This window comes from Oreochromis niloticus, linkage group LG22, assembly GCF_001858045.2.
Source record: "Oreochromis niloticus isolate F11D_XX linkage group LG22, O_niloticus_UMD_NMBU, whole genome shotgun sequence".
NCBI classification, from domain to species: Eukaryota; Metazoa; Chordata; class Actinopteri; order Cichliformes; family Cichlidae; genus Oreochromis; species Oreochromis niloticus.
Window position 1 is genome coordinate 38689311 of NC_031985.2, and position 27755 is coordinate 38717065.

General features: G+C 43.8%; 1 protein-coding gene and 1 long non-coding RNA gene across 2 annotated transcripts; one reads left to right on the forward strand and one right to left on the reverse strand.

Annotated features, from left to right (window-relative positions):
- The first annotated feature begins 222 nt into the window (after positions 1–222).
- Positions 223–27399, forward strand: maneal (mannosidase endo-alpha like). The gene is made up of 4 exons (XM_003455223.5): positions 223–1523; positions 3436–3545; positions 19096–19172; positions 20370–27399. Exons 1-4 carry the CDS (start codon positions 1019–1021, stop codon positions 21004–21006), a joined length of 1329 nt encoding a protein of 442 aa, XP_003455271.1. The 5' UTR covers positions 223–1018; the 3' UTR covers positions 21007–27399.
- On the reverse strand, positions 11838–19089 carry LOC112843526 (uncharacterized). Its single transcript, XR_003215940.1, has 2 exons — positions 12628–19089; positions 11838–11982 (listed from the first exon to the last, which is right to left on the reverse strand). It is a non-coding gene; the product is annotated as an uncharacterized LOC112843526 (long non-coding RNA).
- Positions 27400–27755: the final 356 nt, after the last annotated feature.

The following is a 27755-nucleotide window of genomic DNA, read 5'->3' on the forward strand; positions in this document are numbered from 1 at the left end:
TCTGAGCATGAATTACTGTTCACACCTGCACCTAGCTCCAGTGTTAGCCACACTTAGCCAGGTCCAGATGTCAATCTTGGAGCTAACCAGTCTGAGAAAACTCAGACTGTGAGCCCCGGACACACTGCACTACACAAGCAACACTTTTTTCTAACAACACTACAAACTGAGTATATTATAAGAGTTTGTGTTAAGCAAAAAGTATGTTTAATCAGTCCTCACAAAGTTGTTTTTCATCCAAATATAGCTCATACATATAGAAGTGACAACACATCTACAGGCCACACTTCCTCTACAGAAATGTCTTCTTATTTTAAAGAATCACTAAGCTCCACCTCCTGCTTCTGTCAGCCACTGGTCGCCCCTCATACACGTCTTTCCGGTCGGGCTTTATCTCGCCTCCGTGCTGCTGGTACTGAAGAAACAAACGCTCCATTCTGTCGTCTTGTATTTGTGTAGTCAAAAAAAAAGCTCTATTGTTCTCTTTGATTATTTTACGGTTTGGGGACAGAACCGGAGCACTTTCAACAAACGGCCCCGTCTCTGACCGGAGGAGCAGCTGCAGGAGCTCGGTGGAGGAGAGAGAGGCAGGCGGAGAGCGCCGAGCATCGGCTGGATGGAATACAAAGGTAACGAGGCTCCTCTGTGAGCGGACTGCTTGTGTTTTCAGCGGAGACGGGAGGAAATATGTTTTTTTCTTTTTCCTTCGGAGAGCAGAGGATGTGAATCACCAGTAAGAGCGTGATGGCCGAGCAGGACGCGCTCTGTTGAAGCAGCATAGAGCAAAATGTCCCCGGGTCCTGGTTTCAGGAGTGAAAGCAGAGTGGCTATCCTTCGTTCCGCAGACTCCATTACGCACCAGCTACTGCTGCTCCTAAATGCGTACATTCCTGTTCCCGCTCTGTTCCCGTTCATGCTGTGAGAGGATGACTGGCTGGCGTTGAGGAGAACCAGTGTCGGCCCCTCGCTGGCTTCTGGATCGCGTGTTCTTCCTGCGGCAGCACCACGGACAGCGACGATGACTCGGCTGCGCAGGAAAGCTCTGGTTGCGCTTTTCCTCTTCACGCTTTTCATTTTTGGGACCATGATGGGCCTGAGGACGCTGAAACCCAGCGACGGCTTTTCGGACCTGGCTCCTGGTATGGACTTCATCGGGGAGAGGTCAGAGAGGAGGAGGCTGGATGTGAAAGACGTGGTGGTTTCCCCGGGTCAGTTCCACATGAGCAGCAGCGACACGAAGGTGGTTTTCACCAGATCGGACCGGGAGTACAGCATATTCTACGACGTTCACATCTTCTACTACCTGTGGTACGGCTCTCCCAGCGTGGACAACAAGTACATCCACTGGGATCACGTGCTAGTGCCACACTGGGACCCAAAGATCGCAGCCAGCCATGCTCAAGGAAAGCACACGCCTCCGGAGGACATTGCCTCGAGTTTCTACCCCGAGCTGGGACCCTACAGCTCGAGGGACCCGAAGGTGCTGGAGTCACATATGGCCCAGATAGAAGCGGCCGCAGCGGGTAAGCACTGTTGCAACATTGGCTCTGTGTCTATGTGCACTTCATCAGACAGCCGAGAGGTTTGACAAAGACAGAGTCTCTAGGCTCTTTGAATGCTAACTGCAATGAAGCATGTTCATGTTGAACTATAATAACTAAAATTATCCAGACTAAATGTAAACAGTAAAACAGTGAACAGTAAAAAACCGTGTTGTCCTCTATTCACTGTAAACTAGAAGATTACATACCTCCGTCTGCCATGAATATGCACCATAACGCTGCTTATGAGGTTTATTCACGTGTATCTCGGTTCCGTTTGGTCTGCAGCAGTGGTCCTGTGGGCCTGTGGTAGTATGTTAGAGGGGCACCCTCCACGTGGATGGATGAACACACTGACTCTATGCAAACATGCAAAACTTCAGGATAACAAGTTTGCTTAGAGATGGTGATAAAACCCCAGTGTCTGATTTACATGGTAAATATTGTACTGTTTCATCAATATTACAGAAAGTCCCCTCTAATTAAAAAAAGCAAACCAACATGTGTAAATTTCAGCATCTTCGGGCAAGCCTCCAGTATTTGTGTCAGTGCCACAGTCTGGTAAACCTTGCCTTCCACTCTCGCTGCCCTCCTTCTGTCACAAATCTCCACCCGTCTTCATTTCTCTTGTGCACTGCGCGTTGCTTTGGATGGTTGACCCCGGCTTTTTAAACTTGTGATCATATCATAACTTAATATTAGTAAGGAGCTAGAGCTGGGCGATATATCGAGTTTAAAAAAAAAAAAAAAAAATCGATATTTTTATACGAGATATAAGATGTGACAATATCCTTTATATCGATATCGTCTGTGTTACGTTATAATTATAGTTGCGGAGCTGCAAGTTTGCCTCTCTTTTGTCTCTATGCAACGTTACTCGACCTCGCCTCTCCTTCACTGAACACAACTCCCCCTCCTCCCCCATCGCTTCACCTGCAGGCAGCGACAAGATGGACACGGCAAATCTCCGTTAATGAGTTACCGCGCATTGCCCCGTGCGTGGGGCTGGACGGCGTCAACGTGTTAATGAGCTAACCATGCTAACGAGCTAGCCACGCTAACGCCATGCACGGCCTGAAATCCTTTCATTCTCTCAAAAGTTGACTGCGCGCCTTTTGTATGAATTCTGGTTGTGCTTGATGACCGCGAACCGATTTTATGTGATACACAGCGCTCAGCAATCTGTCAAAAAATGTTTTAGTCCGACTTTGCTAAGCTACGGAGCTGCACCGCTTGATGGATTGTCGGAGCATTACGGCTACCGAGGAGCCTCGCGGAGTGATACGTACTGTGCTTCAACGTAATATTACCGTACTGTGTGTGTATAAGGACCATAAATGGCTCCTGTTCAGAGACATGGTTACGAAGCAGATTTCAAACTCCAGGCTGTCAGTCACGCAGTAGAAGTTGGGAACAGAGCAGCTGTGAAATCTGTCTTTGTTATTATGCTCAGCGTCTGTTAGTTTACATTTTGACTGCACAATTGTGAGCTCTTTGTTATGCACAAAACAACATAGTTTTATTTTATTTATAGAGCATCATTATTTAATAAATGCTCATAATTTATTTTGAGTAGTTTTTTTCATGTACATCTATGCTGTATGTTAATAAAAGTGCCTGTGTGACATCTGGGACACAGCTTTGACTAAGAACTCTCTTTTTGTTCTTACTTTATGGCTTTAAAAAAATATCGAGATATATATCTTATATCGCCATCCAGCTAAAAAATATCGAGATATGAATTGTGGGTCATATCGCCCAGTCCTAGGAGCACTGACTGAAAGTTCTGATATCGCCCATTTTTCCAAATAAAATGTCTGAATCTCATTCACTACAGTGAGAGCTAACTATGCAGTCTTCATCCTCCTTTCCTTTTGCTTTGCTCTCTTTGAAGGAGTGCTGGTTTTGTCCTGGTATCCTCCCGGAGTGGGGGACGACCACGGGGAGCCCACAGAGGACCTCGTTCCTACCGTTATGGACGCTGCCCACAGGCACAGCATCAAGGTAACTGGTGAGACAACCGGTATGTTTTCCCCTTTCTGACCATTTACTGAATTTCTAGATGGCTTGCCAGTGTTTCCTGACTGTTAATGTTAAGAACAGTATTGATTTGAATCTCTTAAAAATCAGCTTTGTGGTCACACTTTGTGATTATTTAGACATAATCAACCTGAAAAGCAGAAAGATGACACTTAATAAAAAGAATTGAGGGATTAGATTCTTCCACATAAGTATCAAGGCTGATGATACACTGTACAAGTCCTGTATCTAAACTGTGATTTATACCATACTTTATAAATATGGAGGCACAGAATAATGACGAACATGCTAATAGTAAGAGTACTTACACACTGTAAGTATTTACGTAGTTGCACATACGTACATAGATAAACATATATACAGCTGAGAAGGTTTAGAAATGCATCAGCTTAATTTAATTGCTCAAGTTTTTGAACTTGTTGCCTTTATTGTCGGTCTTTGCCTCTTAACAGGAAAATGTGTACAATGTGTCACCAACCGGGCCACACCGCCATGACAAACACCCAGTGATGCACAGCAATGTCATCCAAACTATTTTATTTTAAGTAAATAAAACAGAAAAAAGAAACTTTGTACAAACTATGGTGTGTGTAGTCAGTACTATCAGTGGGTTAGAGGAGGGCATGGGTGGAAAAATGTTGTATGTAATGTTGTTAAATGCAAAAACCAAACCAAAAGCAACCAGAGTCCAATAGGGTGTCTCAGGGGAATGAGCCGCACACAGCTAAGCTCTAAAGGCTTCTTATGGAGCCCTGCCACACTGGGCCCGGGTGTTGCCAGTGTCACTAATTGTGAACAGGAATGCTGCCTCTCCAAAGCCTGCGAACAAGACACAAGCAGGCCAAAAGGAAGGCAGGGTGCAGTGGGTGGTCTCAGAGGCGTTTAAGTAGGATCCAGCAGGCAGGGGAACCCTAAAATCAGTGTTTAGAAAACTATCATAACTCACAATAATTTCTGCTGAGAGCTCCAGAAGACTTAGTGTACAGGCTGTGATCAGCCGAGCTGCTGCTCTCTGTGAATGTTCACAACTGAATTCATCCAGATGTGAGCAGATGTTTCCTGAGCTGTCCTGGCTGATTTCATCCTCTACACTGACAGTACACTGTTTATACTGTCTGTTTTCTAGATGCTACAAAGTTTGTATGAATGTAGATTTCAGTCAATGGATCTCAGCATCATCAGCTAAAATTCATATGAATCTCTGCGACACTGGATGTAAGCTAACTGTGACCATGAGCACCACAGCCACTGTGCAGCAGTCACACACTGTTCTTTACTTTAAATCATCACAGTGCAGCAAACTCACCTGTTTATCCTGTTTAGAAAATGTTCACTCAACCTTTAAATAACAGTTAGTCTACCTCACTTTGTCCTGCAGCATGTTTCACCATAGGAAAAAACTTAATGCCACGTGGGCCGGCTCGTCTCCAGGTTGTCCAGACTACTGATTCGCTCAAACATCCATAAAACCCCCATTTTAAAGTCACTACACTGGCTACCAATCAGATCCAGTTTCCATTTTAAAATGTTAGTTTAAATGTTCAGAGCACTACATGGACAGGCCCCTTATATTGGTGAATTGGTTCATATATGTACCTCTTCTCATAGCCTGAGGTCATCGAATCCAAACCTTCTAGTGGTCCCCAGAACTCGTGGGGACCAATCCTTCCAAGCTGTTGCACCCAAACTGTGGAATGCACTTCCTCTGTCTCTACGGAGTTTGGACCCTGAGGATACTTTAAAAATCAGCTAAAGACTTTTTTATACCAGGAAGGTTCTAAGTAGACAGCATGTGTGATTGTACTGTTTCATTTTTGTGCTCTGTTATCTCTCTTGTGAAGCACTTTGTGATACCTGTCTGCCAAAGGTGCTATATAAATAAACTTTTACTTACTTGATGTACAGATACAGTATCTGATTTAAAAACATGAGGACTTACATGTAAATTTCCAGTTTATCAAACAGCACTGAGCATCCTTCTCTTTAAATCTAAGCTCTCTTCTTCCTCTCCTGTCTTTCTTATCTTTCTCCATCTCTGAGTGAAGTCAGCTCTCTGTCTTTTCTCTCCCTGTGAAATCCAGCAGCCGGACCTTTAGCTGCAACACACTGTGAGACGAACTGCACACAAACAAAGTATTTCTACTTAGTTACTTCCCACCTCTGCTGTTTAAGAAAGGGCATCATACAAGAATCTGCCACCACTGTTTATCAGAGTTCACATTATGAGCTCAAGACATGGAAAGAAGATTTGGAGAATAAAATCTCAGCTTGTGTTGTAACAGTGAATCAGGCAGATTAACACACTTTATGTAACTCCTACCACTTTAAATCATTAAATCTATATGCACTAAATACACAGAGGCTAAAGGAAACACATTTCAGTGTCTGTCAGTGCAGAAATATTAAAACAATACTGGACGTGGTCAGAGTGACAAATTATTTTAAAAAGGTTTTCTTTTTGTACCCAAACATTAATGGACCGCATTCTTTCATTCGCCAAAGAGCTAAAAGCAACTCCGGTTAGCTTGAACATAGAACAGGTATTACACATCAAATATACTGAAACACTCGAATACCTCAAACTAGTATCTGCAGAAATGCAGTGTGATTGAAGAATTCAGCTGTGACATTGATTTTGTTGATTAGGTATTTCCAGTGTTGGGAAGGTTACTTTTAAAATGTATTCCACTACAGATTACAGAATACATGCCCCAAAATGTATTTTGTAACATATTCAGTTACGTTACTCAATGAGAGTAACGTATTCTGGATACTTATATATTATCATGCTTTTTACAGCTACATGAATGTACTATTGCTGTGTGATTTATTACTATTACTGAAGGCTACTCACCATTTTTCCAGTGATCTCGTATAGAAAACTATTCTACACGTATATAAAACAGGTCCGCAGCTCTGAACCGTAGTAAAGGGACCTCTGGCTAATACGTCAGGTTCATGTCGGGCTCGTAGCCAAAAACTAGCTTTACTTTGTTGTCTGGGTCAACTTTGCTAGCAAGAGACAGAGAGAGGCGTTGAAAGGCTGCTCCAACGGAGCTTATTGTTTTGGAGGAAAACAGGAACACAGCATACAGTCGAGTCTTAATAGCTTACTTACAACTGGGCTCGTCAGGCCCTCTGTTTGGCTGCAGTGGTTATTATTATATTTACATGCTTCCAGCTCCCGTTTCTGTTCGGTGACAGCTCTACTTTTCCTTTTTCTCCCTCCCTCGCTCACAGACACATAACAGGTATGGCAGTCCATTCTCCCAGCAGCACGGACTACACTGCCCATGAGGCTACATTCTTTAGGGCCATGCCTGTAACACTCTGCCTATTGCCTTCATATTAAATCATTTTTAAAAATATTTCTTCACATCATTATGCGGGCCGCAAGTAGAGGTGACATGGGCCGTGAGACTGAGACACAGGCGTTAGAGCCTCCTAATGCCTGTTTGTTTGGGTTTCCACCGGCGTGGAATTACCAAAAATAGAGAGAGCATAGCCTAACATATGAAACAGGAAAATACCGCCGTGTGATCCATTTATTTCAACAAAGTAACTGTATTCTGAATACCACCTTTTTAAACGGTAACTGTAACGGAATACAGTTACTCATATTTTGTATTTTAAATACGTAACGGCGGTACATGTACTCTGTTACTCCCCAACACTGGGTATTTCATTGTGAACATGTCACTGCATACTGCTCTTAGACACCACTCACACACTCTAAAGCAAGTACAAACCCGGGGGATGAGCCTGCTGTGCTAACAGAGAATTACAAAGTAAAATTCACTTACATATTCATTGATCATGTATATTATAACATGTGTAATTTGATGTTGTTGAAGATCTTTGAGGTATTTCTACACAAAGCATTTATGTGAACCACTATGAACCGCTTTGCTTTCAGCTGTGTTTGCTAGGTTTGCCTCAGTGTGCTCGTCAGTTTTCCCTCCGTCTGTGCTGTCTGTGTTCCTAAAAGTCCAGTTTTTCAGTGTTCACTCCAAAAACAGTCGCTTGCAGGTAAACAGTGTGTGAAAAGCATGTTTTCTGCAGTCAGATGCCCTAGTTATGTTCTTTCATCAGGTTATATTATGGCGACGGCTTTTACGTGGCCTAAAATTGAGATTTATCTTTAACAAAATATAGTCTTTATTCATTTCAGAGTTTGGAGTCAGTATGCCTATGTTCACCCATACTAACCTGTACTTCAAAAAAAAACCTATCCGAGACAACAAATTTACAGGTTTCATTGAAAATTCATTTATTGCACTGTACGAAGCAGTTAGTCCTTTTTTGTTTGTTTCTTTTGTTTTTTCTAAGTTGTTTTTTTGTCCAAACGACATATAAAAATATATATATATATATATATAATTTTGTCCTTTCGAGGCTAATATTGACTGCTGCCTCATCCCTGTCAATAATTTAAAGGCTACTGAACATTTTATTGGTGATTATAGCTTGCAGTCAGTAGCATTTACTTATTAGCAAAATGAAGAGTCCGTCCTCCTTTTTCCAGGAGTTACTGTCAGTGATGATAGACCTCCTCATTCAAAGTGTGCCACAAGGTTCCAGCAGCAAGCAGCCAGTGCTGGCAGTGAGAAGCATTACACTGCAACAGTAGTAAGACAACATTAAACACAGTGATGCAGCGTCAGTCAAATGAAAGCACAAAATGAGCCTTTTCACTTGAACTTTGCTTTTACACTTTAACAAAAATAAGAGCTACAGCCTAACTTTGTAACTGCATGATAGTTTTTCTGTTGGATCTCGGGTGAATCGGCTGCTTAAAGCCCTCCCTCAACACCATGTAACCACATGGGTCATTTCCATTCACAGTCCTGCTGTCATACGAGTTTAACGAGCGAGTGCTCATTTTTATTTGTTGACTTTTCGGCGAACATCACCACATGCTTGTATCTCCTCCTTGCGTGTCATCATAGCAAGGTTGTACTCAGCTGTGTCTTTTTGCCTCAGGTCTGTTGTTTCCACCTTTAGCAGGAAGAGCTTTCTTGCAAAGCATTGTGCTTTGCTGGAGGTCACTGAAGGAGCTTCCTTTTACTGCACTGCCATCAGAGGCTGGCATGCACCTCTCAGACAAGTCTTGGCTTTTCTCTTTCTCAGCTCCAACTGAAACAAGGTCAGAGCTCCAGCACTAGAGGCTGTCAGATACCATAAAGCCATTAAATGTTGAAGGTGCTCGAGACGGCAGTGGCAAAATGAGCAGAGCCCTGTGTGGAGGACAGAAAAGCTTTCCCTTGGTCTACTTTTCGTGCTTCCTTATATGGAAGTCTTAGTTTGAGAACTGGGTCTCTTTGTGAGTATTAGTCAGACTTACACAACAGTGTATATCTCACAGCTGACCTGAGCACTAATGCTTTCATGATTCAGTGCTCCAGAGCTGCTGCTAACAAAATACAAGTTAATCTGTGTTTGTTTTCTCTGCAAATGTCATATGCATATGTTTGGGAGCTGCTTGTCCTGTGATGCAATGATAAAGACAGCAGGAAACTGTCTGTCCCTCTGCCACTATATGAACGTGTCACAGAAATGACATTTTACAGACACATAATCCCCTCCAGTGTTACACAATCTAACTAACCTCCTAACTATTGAGCCGGGTGCTACGTTACTAAATAAAGTGCTGGCATTGACACTGTCTGGAAACTGGAACAGCAAAATAAAAGCTGCACTGACAAACACTCTACAGCTGCTATTCAGCTTTAAGGCTCAATAAGCAAAATGGCCTTGTGCAGAATATAGGATGCTTTAGGTGATCAGCACCTACGTTAGACTCCATCCTCTGAGCTGGGTCTTTATGTGTAGAATGTTCTCCCTGTGTCTGTGTGGGTTCTCTTCAGGTACTCCAGAGAGAACCCACATGCAGTTAGTGGGTGATAGGTTGATCTAAGCACAAACCTATTGCTGGAACAACCGAGACAATTTTACTTCAAAAAATTGCACAGTGGCACGGTGGTTAGCACTGTTGCCGCACAGCAAGAAGGTCCTGAGTTCAATTCCACCGTCAGGCCGGGGTCTTTCTGTGTGGAGTTTGCATGTTCTCCCCGTGTTTGCGTGGGTTCCCTCCGGGTACTCCGGCTTCCTCCCACCGTCCAAAGACATGCAGCTTGTGGGGATAGGTTAATTGGATAATCGAAATTGTCACTAGGTGTGAATGTGCGAGTGAGTGTGAATGGTTGTCTGTCCTTGTGTGTTGGCCCTGCGACAGACTGGCGACCTGTCCAGGGTGTACCCCGCCTCTCGCTCTATGACAGCTGGGATAGGCTCCAGCGCCCCCCGCGACCCTGAAAAGGGTAAGTGGAAGCGAATGGATGGATGGCAAAAGCAGCACACACGACACCAGAGCTCTTTGTTTGATCTCGTGCACGAGGGAGATGACCAGACCAAGTGCTGTTCCTGCCGCTTGAACCCCAGTCACTCTCGGTCAGCCCCTCTGTAGCACTGCTCTTTATTGTGGTCACATGAATATGCATAGTCTCATTAACATATGACATCTCAAACAGGCATATATGTGAACAAATAGTACCAGTCTGTGAGTACATGTAGGTATGCGTGTGTGTGTGTGGTGGTGCCAGGAGTCCAGCGGTCCACCTAAACAAAGGGCTCTTATACTGTATCTCAAACAGATACAGAGTAGGTGTCCTCCCATACCATATATCAGAACGAGAAGGTACGACCTCTCTCATGACCTGTGTGGTATGCCAGAACACGCAGGAAAAGGAGTGAGCGTACTCTTCTTTTTATGGTACACAGAGCCTTTGCAGACTACTAAGGATCAGACATTCTATCATTATACAATCGATTATATACCTCTAAGCATATATGATTATATGTTTCTAGGTACAAATGACAATCATAAAATATCACTCCAACAGTGGAGTTTGGTTAATTGGTGATTCTGGTGTGAATGTGGTAGCTGGGAAAGTTTCCATACAGCACTGAATTGGATGAGCGGAGGAGGATGGATGGGTGGATGCATGGATGGATGGATGGAGGACAGATAGATGGATGGATGATGGATAGAGCATGGCTGGCTGGATGGATGGATGGAGGATAGATGCATAGATGGATGGATGGAGGGAGGGATGATGGACTGATGGATGGATGGGTGGATGAATGGAGGATGGATGGATGGATGGATGGAGAGCTATATGGATGGAGGATAGATGGATGGATGGATGGATGGATGATGGATGGATGGAGGGAGGGAGGGAGGATGATGGATGGAGGGAGGGATGGATGGATGGAGGGAGGGATGGATGGGTGGATGGAGGGAGGGAGGGAGGGAGGGATGATGGATGGAGGGAGGGATGGATGGAGGGAGAGCTATATGGATGGAGGATAGATGCATGGATGGATGGATGGATGGATGGATGGATGAATTTGAGGCCTTAGTTTTCACAGGAGCTACAGTATCCAGAGTCGTACGTAGTGAGGAGGTAAAATTATTAACAAGATGATCGACCTCTGTTGGAGTAGCGTTCAGATAGCTGCTCTGCTCTATGTTGGTACAGGGCATTGAAGATGATAACAGTGGGTGGATTATATTCTTAAACTTAGTTACAGCACTTTCAGAAAGACATCTACTGTGATAAAGTCTACTCTCCACTGCTGTGTAATCAATTATTGTAAATGTAAATGTTATCAGGAAATGATCAGACAGCAGAGGGTTTTCAGGAAACACTGTTAAATGTTCAGTTTCTATGCCATATGTTAAAATGAGATCTAGAGTGTGATTAAAGTGGTGGGTGGGTTCTTTTACAGTTTGAGAGAAGCCAATTGAGTCTAATAACAGATTAAATGCCATATTGAGGCTGTCATTTTTAGCGTCTACATGGATGTTAAAATCACCCACAATAACTATTTTATCTGAGCTGAGCACTAAATCAGATAAAAAGTCTGAGAAATCAGACAGAAACTCAGTGTAAGGCCCAGGTGGACGATAGATGGTAACGAAGAAGACTGGTTTTTGAGTTTTACAGTTAGGAATATGGCTCTCTGTCTACAATCTGCTGTCTCTCAAGACAGTCAAAACCCTTTAACTGGAACTTCATCAAAATCAAATATACTGATATCATCAGGACATTTTCACACTGAGCCAAAACTTCTCTGTTACAGAGCTGAGAATCCAGATCTGGACCTATCTGATTGCAAGGATGTGGACCCTGTGATACGACTCAGGGCTGAGTTTACGTTCTTTGCAATCGACACTGAAAATAAAGTCAGTAGTTTGTCTGAGTCACAAGACCGCTGTTGCCCAAAACCCAAGACCCAACCGAAACAGTTATCAAAGATGTTTCTGAGGCTGGCCTGAATATCATCCTCTGTCACCCTGCAGTAACTGCACCCATCAAGCAGAGGTTCAACATTCATCCTGAAAAGGGAGAAAAGAGAAATGTAGTCAGTCATTTTCCCACACTATTACTGTTTTGTCAAAATTAAATAAATCACATGGATGACTTCACACGAGATGTAAACTATTCTAAGAGGCAGTATGAACCAGTGCTGTGTACTCTGAGAAACCCCTTCGTCACCAGGATTACCTGATGAAGAAGAAGAAATGAAGACTGAATGAAACTGTTTCATAAATAAATCTCCACGATCATGATTATGTGGGCAGCATGAAACCTGTGGGCGTACGACTTTAAACACTAAGGTGCTAATGTGCCCTATGAGTACTCGGCACATCTTGGTCAGCAGATCGATGACATCCGAGGTGATGTCATCAGTGGCTAATACCGTCCACTGTCTGAAAGAAAATCATTGAGAATGTTTGAGCAAAACAAACCTGTAACCAGTGAATATGTCTGTATATGCTGATAACTGTCTTGTTGGAGATTATGTATCGGAATTTCAGGAGCAGGACCACGCCTCCAAACACGCTTCTTCCGGTTGTCATCTATATAGGTTCCCCTAGTTCTGCAAGCTGTTTATTCTCGTTTACTTGCAAGCAGAGTCCATTCTCGGCGAATACCTTTAAAAACAGCTTATCTCACAGGAGTAACATAATTTTACTCACCCTTCCATCCGCTACAGTCGCCCTCTCGTCTGTCAGATGAACAACTACTCAAGCTCTGCGTTTATCGCTTTTCCTCCGGCAATCCAAGAAACACACCAAATGTCACAGCGGCGCTTCCAAGAGACCGAATGCTGACGACCTTCTAGCAGTTTTCTCGCCACCCAACATACAGTCCACTACGTCGATCCATCCAGTCATCTTATCTCTGCTAAATTCAGTTATGAAGTGACTCCGGACACCCGCCACTTCAGCGAAAACCAGCGGGATTGCCCACCAGGCGAACTCGCAGCTCCTCTCACGTCGCTCTGAAACGGGCCCACAGGCGGGGCGAGTTAGCTGAAAAGCCGACGGACGTCAGCGTCAAACCCAGAAGCCACGCCATACCCAGGCTTCCAAGCAAATTGCAGCTCCAACAGCAAAAGCTACAGCGTACTTCGTAGCTCCACCCACCTGCCAGCGCAAGGTAGCAGGGACAAGCTCAGCTCTGTGCTCCTTCCTCCTAACACCATTTAATGCAAGCTGGAAATCTGTCTCTAGCTCCATGGTCTACTGTTTCTCCATCGCCGTGATGTTTTCTATCCCTCCTTTAGCTAAATTCTCAAGCAAGTTGGCACTGGGATGCCTGATTCTTCCCTATCCACCATTCGCAAACGCAGCAGCAAGCTTCCTACCACCGAACTCCCATTTTCTCAGCGAAGACGCACACACACACACACAAAGGAAAAAAAAAAAAGGCACTGAGTCACCAGTTCTCCATTCCTCCATGGCAAATGCAGCCCCCAGTTGCCAGGTCCCCAGCCTCTTCCCTCCTTCGCAAAATTCTGCAGCAAACCTCAGCACCGAGTTGCCAGGTTCCCAGCCACTCAACCCTCCTTCGCAAATTCTGCAGCTAACCTCGACATCGGGTTGCCAGGTTCCTTTATCCTCATTCGCGAAAGCATCAGCATGCTTTTCGACTATCGGGTTGCCAGTTTCTCAGCACAGCTAAAAAAAAAAAAGGACTCCATCCCTCCGTAGCAAATGCAGCATGCTTTGGCACAGAGTTGCCAGGTTCTCATTCCACTCATTCCTCCCCTCCTAAACTCTGCAGCAAACGTCGGCATGGGGTTGCCAGACTCCCAGCCTCTCATCCCTCCTTCGCAAATTCTGCAGCTAACCTCAGCACCGAGTTGCCAGGTCCCCAGCCTCTCATCCCTCCTTGGCTAAACTCTGCAGCATACGTCGGCACCGAGTTGACAGGTTTCCAGCCACTCATCCCTCCTTTGCAAAATTCTGCAGCAAACGCCGGCACCAGGTTGCCAGGTCCCCAGACTCTCATCCCTGCTTCACAAAATTCAGCAGCAAACCTAGGCACCGAGTTGCCAGGTTCCTTTATTCCTCATTCGCAAAAGCAGCAGCAAGCTTTTCTACCATCGGGTTGCCAGTTTCTCAGCATAGACAAAATAAATAAATAAATAAAATTAAAAGGCACTGGGTTGCCAGGTTTTCCTTCATCCCCCATTTGCAACGCAGCATCTAGCTTCCCTACTACCGAACTGCCAGTTTCTCCGCATCTATCATGGCAAAAAGCAGCAATGAATCCTTCTAGCCCCGGATACCAAGTTCTCATCTCTCATTTGCAAAACGGGCAGTTTCTCTACAGGGAAAAAAAAAAGGCACTGGGTTGCCAGGTTTTCCTTTATCCCTCATTTACAAAAGCAGCCGCAAGCCTTCTACCAACGCGTTGCCAGTTTCCCTTTCCTCCATCCATCCTTCGCAAAATTCAGCAACATGCTTTCGTGGCACCAGGATGCAAGGTCCTTCCCTCATATCCAATCGCAGCACCTATCCCGTATCCCATATTGGCAAAATGCAGCAGCATGCTTTTGGCACCGGGATTCCAGGTTCTCTTTCTCTATGCCCCTATGCAAATGCAGTAGCAGCATTGGCACCAGGATGCCAGCTTCTCTTCTTCTATCCCCCCTATGCAAATACAGTAGCAAGTGTTGGCACCGGGATACCTGCTTCTCTTCCTCTATCCCCCCTATGCAAATACAGTAGCAAGCTTTGGCACCGGGATGCCTGCTTCTCTTCCTCTATCCCTCCTATGCAAATACAGTAGCAAGCTTTGGCACCGGGATGCCAGCTTCTCTTCCTCTATCCCTCCTATCCAAACACAGTAGCAAGCTTTGGCACCGGGATGCCAGCTTCTCTTCCTCTATCCCTCCTTTGCAAATGCAATAGCAAACTTGGCACCGAGATGCCTGGTTCTTCTTTATCCCTCATTCGTAAACTCAGCAGCAAGCTTTCTAATATAGAGTTGCCAGTTTCTCTGCATTTATCGCAGCAAAGCAGCAGTGAATCCTTCTACCGCTGGGATGCCAGCTTCTCTGCATCTAGCCCTCATATGCTAAGCAGCAGATGTTCCTTTTGGCACCAAAACGCCAGGTTCTCTGTCTCTGTTCCTGATTTGCAAATGCAGAAAACGCTCTTTGCACCGAGATGCCAGGTTCCGTTCCCTAAGCAGCTTACCCTTCCGTTACTGGATTGGCAGCTTCCGCCATCAATCGCAAAAAACCCCAAAACATTCCTTTCACCAGGATGCCAGTTTCTCCGTTTCGTCCAGTCTTTCACAAGATGTAGCAGCAAACTGTTCCGGCACCGAGATGTCAGTTTCTTTGCCATCTTTCCTGCCTTCGCAAAGCACCAGCGAACCTTTGTGGCACTGGGATGCCAGGTTCTGTCCTCTATCGCTCCTTTAAAGACATCCAAACTGCGCTGTGCGCATAATTCTTCATGGCGTCCCTTCACTTCTCATGTGCTTTCACAAGCATTATCTAGCATCCACCCTCGACACAATCATTCAAGACCCCTCTCTAAGCCAACTCACAGTTCCGACGACATCTAAACAGCTTATCATCTCCCACAAAGTTCAGTGGACTCGCACTCTGCTCTCTGACGATTTTGGGGGTTATTATTATAGAAGACGACTTTCCTCTAATCAGTCTTTCAATTCATCAACCCTCCCCAAGCTGCTGCTGTCACTTCTGTTCATTTCAGAAATAAGCACAGTAGTTATCACTACCTTATCTGAAGTAATTAACCAGCTAAGCACCCCCTCTCCATCTTTTACTCAAACACAAGCTCACACAAGCTTTACAAACCGTCAAGCCTTACCTCAAATCTCAAATCCAGCATACTTCTCTGTCAGAGCTTCATTTCAAAGTCGAGCCATGTCGCTACCTGATCGAGGGTTCCCCTCATTCATCTATTAAGATTTCTGTTTTTCGCAATTTCCTTTGACCTCTTCTCTCGCCATTTCTTCCTAATTGTCCGAGCTTATCCACTCCACTCCATGGAATCCTCGACTACCTTATTGAGAGCTGTTCAGCTTCACTAGCCTGCCACCAGTTGTTTTCCTCCTGTTTGGGTGGCGAGGTCACTCGGCGTTCGCTCTCCCTGCGCTTGTCTTTGTCCTGTTCTCCTTCTCTCACCCCAACCGGTCATGGCAGATGGCCGCCCCTCCCTGAGCCTGGTTCTGCCAGAGGTTTCTTCCTGTTAAAAGGGAGCTTTTCCTTCCCCCTGTTGCCAAAGTGCTTGCTCACAGGGGGTCATACAATTGTTGGGTTTTTCCTCTAGACATCATTGTAAGGTCTTGAGGCATCTGTCACTGTGGTTTGGTGCTGAATAAATAAGTTGAATTGAAAATCGAATTATTCTCGCTGAGGTCGTCGACCTTCATAACGCACAGTTATTACTGCTTTCAGGGGATGCCTTCTTTGGGGATCTGCCAGGCCCGGGAGCCATCGCCAGTCCCCTTCGAGGCCTTCCCCAAACTGTAGCTCAATTCATGTCAAAGCATTCACTTTTACCTACTAAAATGCAGTCAAACCTAAAATGAGGACTTGGGCCCAGCTAGTGAATTGGAGATTATGTATCGGAATTTCAGGAGCAAGACCACGCCTCCAAACACGCTCCTTCCGGTTGTCATTTATATAGGTTCCCCCAGTAGGAAAGGTTCTCCTCTGTGTTGACTCCCAGGAAGCAGAAGCTTGCCACCCTTTCTACACAGTCCCCATTAATGAATAGTGGTTGGATCTCTGCCTTTTTCCTTCTGAAGTCTATTATGAGTTCTTCAGTCTTTAAGGTGTTAAGGAGGAGGTTATTGGCCTTACACCATGATGACAGCTGCTCCACCTCGTCTCTGTAAGCAGACTCATCACCCCTGGAGATGAGCCCCATCACGGTGGTGTCGTCTGCAAACTTCACCAAGATGTTGCTCTGGTGGACATGGGTGCAGTCTTGTGTGTTGAGAGAGTAGAGCAGTGGACTGAACACACAGCTCTGTGTGTGAAACTCAGGGCTGAGGATGTGCGGTGGCCAACTCTCACTCTCGGTCTACGGCCCTGGAGGAAGCTGTTGATCCACATGCAGGTGCTGTATGGAAGCCCCAGGTGCTGTAGCTTGACCACCAGTTTGTGTGGAGAAATGGTATTAAATGCAGAGCAGAAATCCACAAAAAGCATCCGCACATAGCTCCCATCCCGCTCCAGATGTGTTACGGCAGCATGGAGTGCTGTGGCTACGGCATCTTGCGTGGACCTGTTTGCTGTGTAGGCAAACTGGTGTGGATCCAGGCTGCAGGAGGGCTGCTGTGACTGTGGAACAGCTTCTCAAACCATTTTATTACTACTAGGGTGAGTGCCACTGGTCTGTAGTCATTTAGGCTGGTCATGTGGGGCTTCTTAGGCAAGGGGACTATGGTGGAGGACTTCAGGCAGAGTGGGACAGTCACCTGTGTGAGGGATTTGTTGAAGATCCTGGTGAACATCCCAGCCAGCTGTTCTGCACAATCCCTCACAATACACGACTGAGTGTACAAATGCAATATTTTCAAACTGCTTGAAAAAGTGTCTGCATGTTCAGTCAGGGAAGCTAAGGACGCGCTGCCCACTTTGAAGGTGGGAGGAGGGATGAGATGAACAAGCTAAGCTGAAACACACCCAACTCTCCTCAACTCAAATATCAGTTCTCCTTTTAACATTTAGTAGTCTAACCTCGAGGTGATATCAAAATATTAAAACAATGATTTAATGATTATATGACTTTTATTTCATCAAATTTAAATTAGATCCATTTAAATGCAGCACATGTAATACATGGAAAGGGTTGTAATACACGAGCTAATGTGAGCAAACAAAGCCCTTTCCACAGTGAACACAGTCTTACCTCGCTGGCATCATTTCTAACCAGTCAAGACTGTTGACAAGCTGAGCTTAGCGCCAAACGCTACCACGTTGCTATGGAAACTGTTTACGAAGACCTTAAAGCCTCTTTTAAAAGATGGAGTGGGCGGCGAGCGTTGGCTGTTCGCGGCTCGACAGCTCTCTCGCTGCTTTGCTGTTTGCCGCTGAGCTGCAGCAGACCCTTTTCTCCTGTGTCTGCAGCAAAACAAGCGTACCACAGTTATTTCAGGATGACAGAGAGCATCCATCAGTCAGCTCACACTCCTGTCACAAAACAAAACACCCCGTTCTCTGTGAAGGCATGAAGTTATACCACTATGGTGGAGAGGTACATATTCTGTTTAGGTTATAGCTGTTACTCAGTCACCCCGCCTCACCTGATTGTGTTGGCAGACAAGATGACGGTCCAGGCAATGTCTGTGGGGAAGGTGCTCCTCCTTCCTCTCAGTCCCATTCTCAGCATGCTGCCAGATAAACTTAGGCTCTGCCTGCTGTTCTCTATCCTTCTGTCTCTACAACAGAGGAAACAGGCACACTTACCTGCTTTTCTTTCTATGGGAAAGTATTTATCAGCAGGTAATGTTCTGCATGAATGAAAGCATGCTCAAGTCTTTGTTCTGCCAGCTTTCTTCACTGTGTCCACCTCATGTTTCCTGAGCTCAACACACGTAGTGACACATTAGTGTAAAACAGCTGGTTCAGAATAATCACTGTTGTTGTGTGTTTGTGAAACCAAAGCAGTTTGCCATGTAAGAAGGATAAATGTGTCAGGCATGTTTCCAACCAGACATCCAACATTTTACTAATAACTTACCCACTGACTTAAACTCAAAATAGGACTTCACTTACTCTGTTTATCAGCAGCTCTTTGGAGCTACTTGTTACTGTTCAAAGCACATCTTTTATGGTTCATCAAACAGAGCACAGCTACAGTTACAATATTTCAAACAAGAACAGCAGACCGCGTTGCCACGACGTTAAGTAGTTTGGTAATTAGGCAATCACAAACACACGTTCAAGATGTGGTATCTGCAGAGAGGGTACACAGTGACAGCAGAGTCGCTGTAGCTCGCTGACATGATTACAGGTCCCTGTACTACTAACTCGGTCTTTCCTCTTTTCTGGCAGTTCATAGGAAACAGGAAATAAACACTTTCACCTTTTTAACTATTCTTTCCCAGGTTTTTGTGGATTCAGGTGCTGCTGTTCAGTAACATCTGTATTTTCATGTGTTCGTGCACAGGTGGCTTTTCACATACAGCCATACAAGGGCCGGACGGACCAGAGCATGTATGACAACATCAAATACATTATTGACAAGTAAGCTGATTTTCTGTGTGTCCCATTATCTCTGTGCTGCATCTGTGCCCTGCAGATGGATCACGCTGTCTGTGTCAGTTGGTGCTAACATTAAAAGCTCACACATGTGATGGAATATGAACCCTGATAGATGAGGAACAAGTCATTAAATATAAATGCCCAGCCTGTGATCTTACAGAAACAGATCAGCAGGTTTCTGCTCCTTCAACTGATTTCAAATGACTGAAATGAACCTTTGTTCTACAGTTTCATAGTACTCCAGTGTTTGCAGAAGTCGAGCATCATATCAAGTAGTTTTTAAAGTGCAATATTATAAGATCGTTGGTACAAATCCTTTACTTTTGATTTCCCAAAAATATTGGCACCAATATTTGTGTGAAACCCACTGCGATGACCATCTGCATATTAGGACACAAATTTGAGAGTCAGTAAAGCTCATGATGTTTTAGAGGTGCTACATTTAGCATCACTGCATGTTAAACACACCATGCAAACAAGTGTAGACATTACACGCAGACCCGTCCACACATTCATGCTTTTCAGCATCTACTTCTTTATTCACAGTTGTCGTTATGAACACGGCGGCAGCTTTTCAGCTCGCACCCTAACATACACATGAACAACAACAATATTAAACAGTCAGCACAGACTTTTAAGCCGGCGAAGCGTGATTGCAGATGCCGTGCAAGTCGTGGTGCCGCCATCACCCCTGCAACGGCACCGCAGACCACACCCCGCCACAACAAGGATTGGACGAAATAGGTGTCTAGGCTGGTGGTTGGTGTACTGACCCTGGATCAGCTGACCAGAGGGTCCATGAAGTGTCTGATTTCCTGTCCTGTTTATATGTTAGACAGCTCACATATATTTGCAAAGTGAACCAGAAAGACGCTTCTGAAACATGCTGTGATTCGTTCATTTGGTGGCAGCACCCACCTTATAAATCACATGAACCGCCCCTCCCTGGTTCTGCCGGAGGTTTCTTCCTGTTAAAAGGGAGTTTTTCCTTCCCACTGTCACCAAAGTGCTTGCTCATAGGGGGTCATGTGAATGTTGGGTTTTTCTCTGTATTTATTATTGTAGGATCTACCTTACAGTATAAAGCACCTTGAGGCGACTGTAGTTGTGATTTGGCGCTGTACAAATAAAACTGAATTGAATTGAATATAGCAACTTAACACATCTCATTTTTCTCAGGTATGGAAAACATGACGCCTTCTACAAATTCAAGTCGAGCACCGGGCGAGTTCTGCCTCTGTTTTACATCTACGACTCCTACCTGACACCGCCCGAGTCCTGGGCAGAACTTCTGACAACTAAAGGCTCCCGCAGCATTAGAGGCACGCCTTACGATGGGATTTTTGTTGCACTCATTGTCGAGGAGCGTCACAAATACGACATCCTAGCTAGCGGCTTTGACGGCATGTACACATACTTTGCCTCTAACGGCTTTTCGTTCGGCTCATCTCACCAGAACTGGAAGGCCATCAAGGCATTCTGTGATGCAAACAATTTGCTGTTTATCCCAAGCGTTGGTCCCGGGTATGTGGATACTGCCGTTCGACCGTGGAACAACCATAACACCAGGAATCGTGTTAACGGACGTTACTATGAGACGTCGCTGCAGGCAGCTTTGTCTGTCCGTCCAGAAATCGTCACCATTACATCCTTCAACCAGTGGCACGAAGGCACACAAATAGAGAAGGCTACGCCCAAGAAAACTGTGACCCGTTTGTATCTAGATTATCAGCCTAACCAACCAGACCACTACTTGGAGCTAACACGCCAGTGGGCTGAGAACTTTAACAAAGAGAAGGACAAGTGGCTGATGTGAGCGTCAGCTGAGTGGACAGTCTGAGCATCGCTACAACACAATGTTGAGCTCGCTGCCACACCTCTGTGTTCCTCCACTTAACTTTTTTTCCCCAAGTCTGAGCGCTCTACACAAAGTTTCCGCTCAACACTCTCTTCCTGTTTCGATTGCCTGTCATGTTTTGTACATGTTAACAATGACATTCACATGTTGATGCTTCAGGGTCGCAGTGATAAACAGCTAACACTGGTTTTGTGAGTAGTGTGGGGTCCTGACTACTAAAACCACGTGGATGTGTACAGTAACTCTACTACTCTGTGAGGTTTATGTTGTATTTTCCAATGCTCCAGACTGTTCTTTCCTGTCTTTCCATGGTGACAAATTAAACTGTGTGTCTGTTTATAGTTGGACAATCAGTCGCTGATGTGAAAAAGGTCTAAGAAAGATGTGATGTGTATAAGATGCTCAGTCATCGGCACAGTCCAGATGTTTTTTTTAAATCCCCTAATTTCTCACTCACACTGGAGTAAAGAAAATATGAGACCAGAAACTCTTTGTGACAGGGAAAAATCAGTGAATGCTTTGAGCTTTTGGTTGTCAGAGACCAACTGGTTATCCAGAGCGTGCAACACCCCAAACTCTTGGTGAGCACATGCGATCGCCAGCTGATTGCACTCACTGGCTGTCTTGTGGTAGTCAGTGTGTCTCCAAATAATTCCCATCTAAAATATAAATGCAGATAGACTGCAAGCACATTGCAATCAACCCGAGTTCACTGCAAATGCAAATGCAACTCATGCGCAACACATCTTTACATTAGGGATTTGCACAGACCTGGTCTCAGTGTTCAAAGCAACAGCATCATAGGTTTGCTGCACAGAGGGCGATCATTTTGGTCTCCAGCCACCGTTTTCCCCAGTGTGACTGTAGCATAACAACTAAAAAGCTCTGGATATTTCACTGTTTTCTGTTTGTTGTCTGTTCCTGCTGCTCCGAAGTGGCCAAAGATGAGTCATCAAAGGTTCATTACTAACATCTCAGAACTATCGATGTACACTTTTGGAGTGAATTTGACAGCTGGGAAATGCTTTAGCTGCCTGAGTTTAGATGGGCGTCCAGCCTGTCACTGAGTCAACAGTCACTACAAGAAAGTGTCCTGTCCTAATGGGCTTTCTGAAAAAGATGCTTCAAAGTTCTGATTACAGAGTTCTATAAGTGCCCCCCCCCCCAATATATTTGTCACAGTGTACTGGAGTGATACTGGGGATCTTTTGCTTCTTAGGCAGATGTGTAAAACACTGCACTATGGAGCCACTATCAGTAGTGATACACTCATAACAACATATCAGAGCTGGTCCTCGACCAATGGCCACTTCATTCATGTACGTCCATCAGTTAAATGTAAGGTCAGGGAGTTAAACGGTGCTCTGTGAAGAAAAGAGAGAGAGTTTAAGAGGTGGAATAAAAGAGGTGTGATGAGCATCAGGGGGTAAAAAAATCAAACTGGGATCAATGGAGAACCTGCTGGTGTCACTGTCAGACACACCAGAGCTAATAGTCAGTGCAGGGGAACATTTTAATGAGGTTATTAAACCTAGTGTGGTTTCCATAATGAGAAAGAAAACAAAACAGGGTCGTCTCTCTGGTTCCAAAGGAAATAGGAGTTTGAAGATGAGGTTTCTGAGAATGAACAGAAATGAAAGGGACGGTGTTTGGACACACAGGACCTTCAGTGATTAACACATTTATTAGACCGCCTGTCAAAAAAACACAAATATTTTAGAAAGTTCCATAAAACTAAAACTGATGTTGGTATTTATTAGACAAATAACTTATATGCTTTTATATCTGAGTTTGAGCTGACACACTGGACTTCTCCAAGATGCCAGAAATTAATCAAGAAATTAATTTCAGAAACAAAAGTCGATGAATAATAAAAAATAAATTACCAGTACTGTCAATTTGAGGCAGTTGTGGTCTAATAAATTTGTTAACCACTGTCTCTCCAAAAGCAGCGTTGCCACATCCAAACTGTGTTTAGGATATCAAACATTTGAGTTTGCATTAGCATGTCAGGTCTTTTGGATATTTCCTGCATTTCTTCCCCTTTCAGATTAAAAGAAAACAGTTTCAAGCTGTTTTTTTTATCAGAATATGTTTTCATACGGTCCGTAGAGCAGCTTTTATTGTGTAGATGAGGGTTGAATACTTGTGTAATTAACCTGATGGCAGTATTTCCGTGGCGTGCAGTTGGAAGAGGAACACAGCAGAGAAAAGCCAACCAACCAATCTATTGCCTTGCTTTAATGGCTCTGCCTGTGCTCATGAAAACGACATGTTCATGCTGCTGGCAGTGAACATAAATTGTCGAGCCACCAATCACTGCAAATGTACAGTGTAGCACTTGGAAGGCAGCGTGATTCTCTCAGAAGTCTTTTTAGAGAAAAAGGCTGAGAAATAGAGAGGAGACAAACACATGGATAACAATACTATTCTTATTTTAACGATTACTGACACTAAACAGAGGTTTTACAGCTCCAGTCCTGCTGGTGTGGCTGCTGGGACTGTGCTAGACATACTCATAGAAATGTCAATAACTCTTGACAATCAGTTGAGTTATTGAAGATGGTTTGCCAGATGACAACTTCTGAAATGCTCTGATTTCTCACCACCACCAGTACGTTTCATTTATTCCATTAATAAAATGCACTGGGCAGGTCCACACAACATGTTTCCACCAACCGTCCTTATCCCCACACATAGCATCGAGGCATCTTATGTTTTACCCGTTAACAGATCTTTAGAGATTTGACACCACATATTCAAAAGTTTAATGTTACAGTATCAGGTTATTAATCTGATTACACATTAAGTCTGATACCACAGATAGATTAACACAGTTATCCACACATTTCTAAGTAACTTTGCTACAGTCATGTCACGGTGGTCAGGCGTGGCAGTGTTGGATGCAGGTTTAAAAGCGCCACAGCTACACCATCACACCATGATTTCTCTACAGTAGAAGCTTTGTTTTTCTTCACTTTCTGTTTGGTTCAAATTAGGTAAGGATCACAGTTTAAATATTAAAAAATATGGACATTAAGCACATTAAGAAACTATACTAACCAGTATGTTCCAATATGACACCCGGGATGCTGATTAGCTGTCCGTTTAATCGTCTTGATCTCCACATCCTGAAGTTTTATGATCCCCAACGTTTTTTCTCCAGGCTCAGCATCAAGCTAAAACCTGACTTTGTCAGTACTGTACCAAGTAAGATGTATCCAACTTCAAACAACATGACTGCTTACCTCGCTAATTCATGTTTAATGTCTAACACTAGCCACAAGTACGCTAACATGTCAGTGACTGTGACAATAATCAAAGTTTGGCTTTTTTGGCATTTTATTTAACTGTATATTCACAGACTGTATATTCACATTAACTCTAAAGGTGGCCTCATATTGAGACCAGAAGAAATAAAACTTTGAATGCCAAAATACCTCTAAGTCCATGCAAAATACCATGCTAAGTCTTCTTAGCATGTTGTTCACTGTTTGAAACAATGATGTTCCCTTTTAGAGTAGATAGATGAGATTTTTTACTTTGTCTCCACATAAAAATTGCATATAAGTGGATGTCAAGAGTACCTTTTCCACAGAGATAAGTAATTTCCTTAACTACATAATGACAAGAATGCATCAACCACAGCTAGCTGAGATTAGCTAAGCTATGTTTTTACAGGGAAAGTGAGTGAGAAAAAGCTGTGTTAGAGAACGTCCGAGTGCAGCTAGCTCACTGTGATGATCCAAAAAGCAGTTTGAACATCACAGTGAGAGCAGTTTGAGATGATCTAACATCCTCTGAACATGATGACTTTTATGAAATGGTCAGCAACAACATTCGGGTAGGATGTCACATTTAAATGATGCTCAGTTGGTACCAAGGAGCCCCACAGTGGTGTACCACCACCACCAACCTGAACCGTTGGTACAAGGCAGGATGGTGCTTTCATCTTGTTTACTCGAACTGTGGATTGACAGATACCTTGGTTGTAAATGAGTTACTGCTGCTGTCCTATCAGCTTTAAGCAGTCTGGCCATTCTCAGAGGTCAGAGGAGGACCACCACTCACGAAATGTTTGCTGTTGTTTGGATGATCCTCTGTAAACCCTAAAGATGATTTTGTGGGAAACACCCAGGAAATCACCAGTTTCTGAGATACTCCAACCAGCCTGTCAGGCACCAATCCCCAAGTAACCAACCTCCTTAAATCACCTTTCTTTCCTGATGCTTGCTTTGATCATCAGCAGACCATCTACATCCCTAAATGCACTGGTTGTGATTGGCTGATTAGATAATGGTGCTAATGAGGATTACCTCAGGAGTGCCTGAAAACCTGGCCACAGGGGGGAGCATGACCTGCTTACTGTTACTAACGTCTGCATGTTCTAAACATGCTGACATGTGTGATGAAAAATTTGTAAATTATGATTATCTGTCAACATACATAAATAAATAAAAAACATGGTGCAGGCGCTTTGACATGGCACCGTATGTTCCAAGCAGGAAAACATGAGGTAAGGACTTTCAGCACGAATACAACATCTGCTGTAGAACGAGCCATTAATCAGAGTAATCTCTTCTGTTCACAATATTGTCATAGCAAAAGGCAATATATTACAGGTGTGTGTGTGTGTGTGTGTGTGTGTGTGTGTGTGTGTGTGTTAAAATATGAAGGCTAAATCCACCATAGATTTGTTATTTTTTAACAAATGTTTTCAAAATATGGACGCGATTTAAAACTCTACTCCTGATGCCTGTATTGTTTTAGTTTCTGTCATGCTTATTTGTCATGTTCTAAAACAGGGGTCTCAAACCTGCGGCCCGGGGGCCACTCGCGGCCCACGTCACCCCTACTTGTAAATTGACGTGTAGAAATATAATGCAGTTTGACTGATGAAGTGACTTTTTTGTTTGTTGTTGAGTGACATGTTAAAATAAGTTCTTCAAATGATTGAATATGAAGGCAACATGATCAGAGACACAAACATGCTGAGGGATTGTCTGTGTTAGGTCACTGACAGACTCACAAACTAATGTGCACACTTATGTCTGCACTTTGATTTTGTTAAATACGAACACAATGACAGCAGATTAGACAGGAAAGCAGAGAGAGCGTGGAGAAGCCATGGCTCAGACCGCAGGTTTGACCTCATGGCTTACAATCACCTGCTCAGCCTGTGAGCCACACATGTACACTCTCACCAATCCAACGAATTAACATGCAAGGAGCTGTTGTCCCAGTACATGATCAGGAGAGCCCACAGAGCCCAGACTGTCTTTGGGGAACTTTTTCTGTCCTCCCAGGAAGTGGACAGGAAGTGGATAGGAAAAGGTTGGTGGCAGAAAGGGCAGAGAGAAAGTCAACAATACAAGTTCTCCAGGAGAGTACATCTAGAGCCGGCTTTACAGCAGGCATGGCAGCTGGCATGCTTGGAATGATGATATCCCATCCAGCCCATTATCTGCTCTTTTAACAGCTGAATGGTATCCATTACCATAACTGATTCAACCATGAATTCCGCTCTGTACCGGAGCGTCTGGGCATCAGCTCGTTTTTCTATTTCCCTGTGCTGTTAAACAAGGACAGCTTCTTCAAACATACTACTTTTATTTTACATGATTACATCATTTGATTTTGTTATTATCATTTCAAAACTGCATCTTGTATTTAGTCTGGTTATCTTTCTCTTATGTTAAAAAGTATTTGATGATCTGAAACGTGTTAATGTGACAAAGATGCAGAAGAAGAAAGCAGGAGAATACTTTCTCACAGTGCTGCACTTAAATATAATCATTGTCTCTACGGCTGATTTACAGGTTAATGAGTCAGCGGTGGAAGAATATTCAGTTCCTTTATCTGAATAAAAGAACCAAAAGTCCACTGTAAAAGTATTAATGGTTAATGAACTGTTAATGGTGAGCATCACTGTGTAAACTGGTGCTCACCATGCATGTAAGAGATTTTACAGCTGGGATCTCCTCCACATCTGTTCAATATATATGCAGTTAATGGACTCTTAAGTCTACATTGTTAAATCCTTTTTTTGTTTTCCCAGAGTTATGTGTGCATAGATGCAAGAGCTCCATCTGGTGGAGTTCAACAGCTCCATGAACACGATTCAGTGCAAACGATAAAAGCTGCTGACACGGTGGATAAAAGCAGTGCACCTCATCAGTCTGTGGAGTCTAGATCGGAGACAACTCTAATCTTTCTTTCCTCCACATCCTTAACTATACATGATAATATGATGATCAAATGAATGTTACACTGAAAGGTGAACTCTTCCGAGATATACTGACTCCTACATAACGTCTGAAATACATTCTAATAAAAAGCTATATCAATAAATGATTGCTGTTCTTTGTGATGTGTTGTCATCAAACTAATTTAAATTGTTTTGAATGAATAATCTCAGCTGATGTTATCAGTTTTAGAACGTCCACAGAGATAAGAACAAATGCAAAAATCATGTAGCAACATGTTAGGTGTTGAGTACAGAGGGATTCACCAAAAACTATCAAGTTATTGTACCATATTCTTGTACCTCAAATTAACTGAGCTGTATTCAAACGAGACTTTAAATCCAACTGTAATATGGTGGTATGCATGTTCAAATGTTTTCTGTAGTACGCAAAACTCGATTCAATCTGATCTTTATATAGATCTATCTCCCTCTCTCTCGACCCTTAACTAAATCTACTTCA